Below are 7,251 nucleotides of genomic sequence, written 5' to 3'. Positions count from 1 at the left end.
CTACGTTATTGTTATTTGTATTTATCTGTATTTTTCAGTTTTTACGGAGCTTAAGATTGTGAATACGATGTTCATGAATGTGCTTGGTCTTACATTACGGATCGTTCGCTGTATAGTGTTAAGCAGACCTGCACTGTTGCTTGAATAAATCACATCTCCAGTATACGAAACTCTTGTAGACTTGTCACTTTAAAGTAAAGCTCTTGGTGATACAGTAAAAACTCAGATCTTTGTGGCGTGTCTCCAAGCTGTGTTGAAGACGTTTGATGCCTTTCCAGGAAACCCCACTGTAGTTATTCACTGGTGCTGTGCATTACTGCTGTTCAAGTCAACATTAAGCTGAAGTTGTCAAGAGCAGATGAATTCAAGACCGATGTTGGAAAGCTGGTAATTGCCTGAACATTCCATAAAGAACATACATACAATAGCTAACAGTGTTGTGCGAAAAACTGAACATTTAATTCGAACACTATATAATCCATTCTGATTGAATTTATATTTGATATTTTATTTATTTGTTTGCATGCTTTTTAATGGTTGCTGTATGTACGGTTACATTTGTGCACATATTGAACCTCGCCAATAATTTATCCTAATTTTGTCACAGTGGCATAATTTTTCACACATGTATTTACTGCTGTCATACTCCCTGCTGCACAACTATGAGTCTGCATTGTTTAATCTTGTAGTTTTCACATTGTTTAGATTTACCTGTTTGTGGTTGTGAGACTTTCTCTGAGCTTATTGACACGGACATTTTTTTTATAAGAGTGTAGGTAGTTTACACACTCCTTCCATTTTCATTTGTGACAATCACAAAAACGTTGACGTGTGTTATCGTGACAATGGATTGTGATACAGCGCCCTCAACGTCGGATATTGAAGGTAAGCGAGAAGAGGCAGTGTTGGTTGGTACAGATCAGGCTAATAGTAAAGGTAAGACTGAATCTGAGTCTTTATTAAGTTTACGTAGATCAGAGAGAGTACCTAAGCTCACTGAGAAGGCGAGAGAAGGTAAGTTACAAGATCTTGAAAATTTATTTTGGCAAACCCATGATCGGCTGTTGTCGCGTGTTCCGCATCGTGAGCGATTGATGGATGAATCAATTGAATCGCTCAACACACTGATTGACGTGATAGAGGAAGAGCGCAATAAAATTATTAAAATACATAATCAAATTAGAGATCTGTCAAGCACTCCACGAAAAGATATTTTGATGGCCATTGATCGAGTAAATGCCTATGTGGATCAGACAGTTCTTCGTGCACAACGTGTAATAAAACAGGCTGAAATTTCGAGTATGGTGTCCATTGGTTCTCTGTGGTCATCTAGTTCTAAATCAGTCATTTCACATTGCTCACGGTCTTCTAAGCACTCAAAAAAAACAAATTCATCATCATTACGCAGGGCTTCCGCTGTTAAAGCAGCTGCCCTTCAAGCTGAGTTGGAAGCCAGAGAAGAAGAGGCTATTCAAGAGGAGGAGTTAAAGGTACTAGAGCTTGAGGAGAGTAAGCGAAGGGTTGCAGCTGAAGCAGAAATGCAGCGCAGGTTAAGAGAGCTCGATAGACAAAAAGTAGTAAGAGAGCTTCGTATTGAAAAGGCCAAGTTAGCTGTATATGAAAGGGAAGATTTATTTGAAAATTTTCCAGTTAAAAGAGAACCCAAGTTAGTGCCACCTGCGATGGTAGATACACATAGTACAGGAACACCAATGGTGATAATGGAGCCACATAGCCCTCCTGTAGTTGAACAATCAAATAATGATAAACACAAATGCCAACCAGTATTATCTCAGGAGTATTGCCCAACTACAGCGCAGAATGACCTTAGAGCACTGACTGAGAGCTTGAAAGCATCAGTGTCACTGAGTCGACTACCAGCACCAGAACCGTTGGTATTCACAGGAGACCCATTAGCATATCCAGATTGGATTACTTCATTTTCTACTTTAATCGAATCACGTGGTATCCCGCCTGTTGAAAGGATTCATTACCTGAAAAGGTACTTAGGTGGCTCTGCCAGAGAAGCGGTAGAGGGATGCTTTCTACTCAGAAGTGAAAGTGCATATGATGAAGCCAAAGCCACTCTTGAAGAAAGATATGGAAATTCTTTCACATTGACCGAGGCCTTCAGAGATAAGGTTGACTCATGGCCAAATATTTCTGGCAAAGATTCCAAAGCCTTGCGACGGTTTGCTGACTTTCTAAAGCAGTGTCTCATAGCCATGAGAGTCACAACAGGTATGGAAGTGTTAAATGATGTTCGAGAAAATAGAAAAATGCTTCAGAAACTACCAGATTGGCTTATAAATAGATGGAGTCGTATTGTTGCAAAGACAAAGAAATGCACAGGTATATACCCCTCATTTAAATCCTTTGTTTCTTTCCTGCAGGAGGAAGCAGAAATTGCATGTGACCCGTGCACGTCTGTGGAATCTCTGAAATCTACCCTGCAGAAAGACAGAGATACATCTCAACGCTACACACCCAGAAACGGCAGGCCTGGAGGTTGCACTCTATCAACCATAGCAAAGCCAGAAAAAGATGACCAGTCCTGTATTTTCTGTAAGAAGGGTGGACATAGTATTCAAGAATGCTATACTTTTACAGCTAAGACCATGTCAGAGAAACAAGATTTCATCAAAAAGGGTGGTTATTGTTTTGGTTGTCTGCATTCTGGTCATGTGTCTAGGAAATGTCCAAATCGAAGTATATGCAAGAAGTGCAGTAAGAGACATCCCACTAGCTTGCATATTGAAGAAAGAATAAACATAACCAAAGTACCAAGATCATCTCACAGTGAAACTACGGAACCCAACAGAACAATAGATCAAGATCTCAAAGAAAGGACCAATATACATGTGAAAGATGCTGGTTGTCATGGCATAGTTCGCAAGCGTGACAAATCACTTTCATCCATGATTGTGCCTGTATGGATCTCCAGCAAAGAAGATCCTAGTGAAGAGATGTTAGTATATGCACTACTTGATACACAGTCTGATACTACATTTGTATTGAATCATGCAGCAGAGCAGCTCAAAACAAAGTCAGATCCAGTTAGTCTTCGTTTAACAACCATGACTTCAAGTGATCGTGTTATTCCCTGCAGAAAGTATCCCAATCTCAGTGTTCGTGGATTTGATTCTGATGTAATGGTTACACTACCAACTGCATACTCGTTAGAGTACATTCCAGTCAACAAATCGCATATACCAACTCCTGAGATTACAGAAAAATGGCCTCATCTCCACCAACTCGCTCATAGGATACATCCCATACAGAAGTGTGAAGTAGGTCTATTAATCGGTTATGATTGTCCCCAAGCCATTGCACCTCGTAACTGCATCACAGGAGTGGGAAATCAACCATTCGCCATAGAAACAGACCTGGGATGGAGCATAGTTGGGCAGATGACACAGGCAGAAGAGAGTGAAAATATTTTCGGTGTTTCCCATAGAATACTTACCAAGGTAATACCAGACAACTTGGTACTCAGCATTAATAGTACTGGGGATGCACATAACTCTTATGAAAAGCAGTATACACCATCAGAGATTTGCTATGCTTTCAAGACTTCAACAAAAGAACAGATTGTCAGTCCTTTGGATGTAGTGAAATTACTTGAATCTGATTTTAATGAAACCAGAACTGATGATGTGTTTATGTCTCAGGAAGATTTCCGGTTCATGAAGATTATTGAGAATGGTATTCACAAGGAAGATGATGGGCTTTATACAATGTCACTCCCGTTTAAACATGATAAACCTAAATTGCCAGACAACAAGATTATGGCAGAGAATCGCTTGCAGTACCTTCGGCGTCGATTTAAGAGTGATCCTAAGTACTTAAATGACTATAAAGTGTTCATGCAGAGCATCATTTCAGCGGGCGATGCAGAATTAGTTGAGAAACAAGAAGAAGAATTCGGACATGTCTGGTACATACCTCACCATGGAGTCTACCACCCCAAAAAACCTGGTAAAATACGTGTTGTATTTGACTGTAGTGTCAGATACAAAGGAACAAGCCTAAATGACCATTTATTGCAAGGTCCAGACCAAATAAATTCTCTTGTTGGTGTTCTTTGTCGCTTCCGGAAAGAGAAGATTGCTATCATGTGTGATATCGAGAGAATGTTCCATAGATTCAGAGTAGCAGAGCAGGATAGAGATTTTCTTCGATTTCTTTGGTGGAAGAATGACGATATAGATTCTGACCCAGTTGTATACAAGATGAGAGTACATCTCTTTGGTGCAGTGTCTTCACCGGGGTGTGCGAATTATGGTCTTAAACGTATAGCTAAAGATAATCAACAGTATGGTAGTGATGTAGTCTACTTCGTTAACAGGAATTTTTATGTAGATGATGGCCTGCAAAGTGTTGAATCAGTGTTTAAAGCTGTTAAACTCATTCAAGATGTTCGTGATCTTTGTGCAGAAGGGAATCTTCGTCTGCACAAATTTGTTTCCAATAGCAGGAATACTATGGAATCGATACCTATCTCAGAGCAAGCACAAGGCATCAAGGACTTAGATCTTTCTTCCAGTGACCTACCAGTAGAAAGAGCCCTCGGTGTTGAATGGTGTGGAGAATCAGATTCCTTTCAGTTCAGACCAGCCATTAGAAATCATTCCCCTACACGTTGTGGTATCCTGTCAACTGTGGCTTCGATATTTGATCCACTTGGATTTCTTGCACCACTTGTCTTGTGTGGTAAATGTATTTTACAGGAGATGTGCAAGAAGGGTATGGAATGGGATGAACCCCTACCAGATAATCTTAGTACAAAATGGGAATCATGGCTTTCTGAAATTCCTAAGTTGGCTGATCTCAAAATCAGGAGATGCTACAAACCAGAAGGTTTTGAAGACTTGAAGAAAGTTGAGCTGCACCATTTTTCAGATGCTAGTCTTACAGGATATGGACAATGTTCCTATCTGAGATTAGTTGATGTTCATAGTAACATACATTGCTCCCTTGTCTTAGGAAAAGCAAGAGTCACTCCTCTGAAACCAGTGACTGTTCCCAGGTTGGAACTTCAAGCTGCAGTTACTTCCATTAAAGTCAGCAACTTCCTAAACAAAGAATTAGACTATGAAAACATAGACAATTTCTACTGGACAGACTCAAAGGTAGTACTTGGTTATATTGGAAATGAAGCACGTCGCTTCCATATATATGTGGCGAATCACATACAGAGAATTAAAGATGCTTCTGTAGCTGAGCAATGGCACTACATTCCCAGTGCAGAAAACCCTGCAGATCATGCATCCCGTGGCCTAGATGTGGCAGGCTTGCAGAAGTCAAACTGGTTCACCGGTCCAGCCTTTTTATGGAATGAAGAACTACCATCTTTTGGCAATATGAACATAGATCTACAAGAAGATGATCCGGAACTGAAAACTGCAAAGGTGTTGGCTACTACCGTAGTTACTTCATCAATGCTGCATCATTTGGAGTGCTTCTCAGACTGGTCCAAGGCAGTGACTGCAATTGCTGTATTACATCAATACATTTCCAGGAAGCTTAGGCAGACTACTATTTCACCACAAGAAGCTAGACAGAAAGCAGTGATGACCATCATAAAGTGGGCACAACAAGATGCATTCGCTGAAGAAATAGAAGACTTAAATCGTCATGCCAATTCAAACGATGTATTATCTGTGAAAAGAAACAGCTGTCTAATTTCATTAAGTCCTTATTTAGACGATCAACAAGTACTGAGAGTAGGTGGACGATTGAAGAGATCAACCATGCCTGACCATGTTAAACATCCCATTATTCTTCCTAAGAAGAATCATGTGTCGTCTATGATTATTGGATGGTGTCATAGAAAGGTGGCTCACCAAGGCAGAGGAATGACCGTGAATAGTCTAAGATCAAGTGGATTTGGATTCTGAACTGTAGTTCAGCAGTTGCATCGTACATATTCAGATGTGTCCTGTGTCGAAAACTTAGAGGAAAGGCCAACACACAAAGAATGGCAGATCTTCCCAAGGATCGTTTAGAGCCAGCTCCACCATTCACATACTGTGGAATGGATTGTTTCGGCCCATTCATCATTAAGGAACGTCGATGTAAAGTGAAACGATATGGTGTAATTTTTACTTGTTTGGCCCTTCGTGCTGTTCACATAGAAACTATAGAAGAAATGTCTACTGATGCATTCATTAATAGCTTACGTTCATTCATTGCTATCAGAGGTCCTGTAAGACATATACGATGTGACAGGGGATCTAACGTCATTGGTGCCAAAAATGAGCTTTATCGTGAAATGCAGGCACTAGATAAAGACACAATCCAAGACACATTGCAGAGTGTTCAATGTGAGTTCATATTCAATTCTCCAGCCTCTAGCCACATGGGAGGTGTCTGGGAACGCCAGATTAGGTCAGTAAGGAACGTGCTTGCAGGAATCCTTGAGCAAGCTAAAGCCAGGCTGAATACTTCGTCTCTCAGAACATTCTTATATGAATCTATGGCCATTGTCAATAGCCGGCCTTTGACAACAGAGCACTTGAATGATCCTATGGGACCGACTCCACTTTCTCCTAATCAGCTCCTGACAATGAAATCTGATGTTGTTGCACCACCTCCAGGTAATTTTGTGAAAGAGGATCTATATGCTCGTAAACGATGGCGCACAGTTCAGTACCTAAGCAATTTATTCTGGACAAGATGGCGAAAGGAGTATTTGATAAATCTCCAGTCCAGGCAGAAATGGCAAAAGACGAAAAGAAACATACAGGTAGGTGACATTGTACTTCTTCAAGAAGAAGACACCATTAGATCTCATTGGAGATTAGCAAAGGTAATAGAAACCAATAATGACAAAGATGGACTTGTACGACGGGTCAAGATTCTTATGGGTGACCCAAACTTAACCAAACGAGGTAAGAGAACAACTAATTGCTCTATTCTAGAGAGACCTATCCATAAACTTGTTCTACTTGTAGAAAACAATTCTGAAGACCACCACCCCCGATGTAGCCCTGATGGGTGGGAGCAGTATAGAGTACACTCGTTATCGTAGGTTTTTTGGTACATGTTATAGAAAATCATAAATGATTTTGGGTGGGAGTGTGGCTGCCGCCCTCTATTGGCAGATTTGAAATGTTCTTTCTTAGAATGTTGGAAGAGCCTCGCGAAACAAACAGATCGAATAGCTTCACCTTCGCGGTGGTGTGCCATTACGCATAGAAAATAGTTCCTTTTTGTTTCATGAATTTTATGCATTTGTAGACTCCTTGT

General features: G+C 40.5%; 2 protein-coding genes across 2 annotated transcripts; both read left to right on the top strand.

The window, feature by feature from the left end:
• Window positions 1-845: 845 nt before the first annotated feature.
• Window positions 846-5,900, top strand: LOC102805263 (uncharacterized). The gene has a single exon (XM_006813816.2). The coding sequence runs from the start codon at window positions 846-848 to the stop codon at window positions 5,898-5,900; it is 5,055 nt and encodes a 1,684-aa protein (XP_006813879.2).
• Window positions 5,901-5,980: 80 nt separating this feature from the next.
• Window positions 5,981-7,033, top strand: LOC102808344 (uncharacterized). The gene has a single exon (XM_006817975.2). It carries the CDS (start codon window positions 5,981-5,983, stop codon window positions 7,031-7,033), a length of 1,053 nt encoding a protein of 350 aa, XP_006818038.2.
• The last annotated feature ends 218 nt before the right edge of the window (window positions 7,034-7,251 follow it).

The sequence above is a fragment of the Saccoglossus kowalevskii genome, chromosome 7 (genome assembly GCF_978046115.1).
Source record: "Saccoglossus kowalevskii chromosome 7, keSacKowa6.1, whole genome shotgun sequence".
NCBI lineage: Eukaryota > Metazoa > Hemichordata > Enteropneusta > Harrimaniidae > Saccoglossus > Saccoglossus kowalevskii.
The sequence above is the reverse complement of the archived record's forward strand: the minus strand, read 5'-3'. Positions and strand labels throughout refer to the sequence as shown.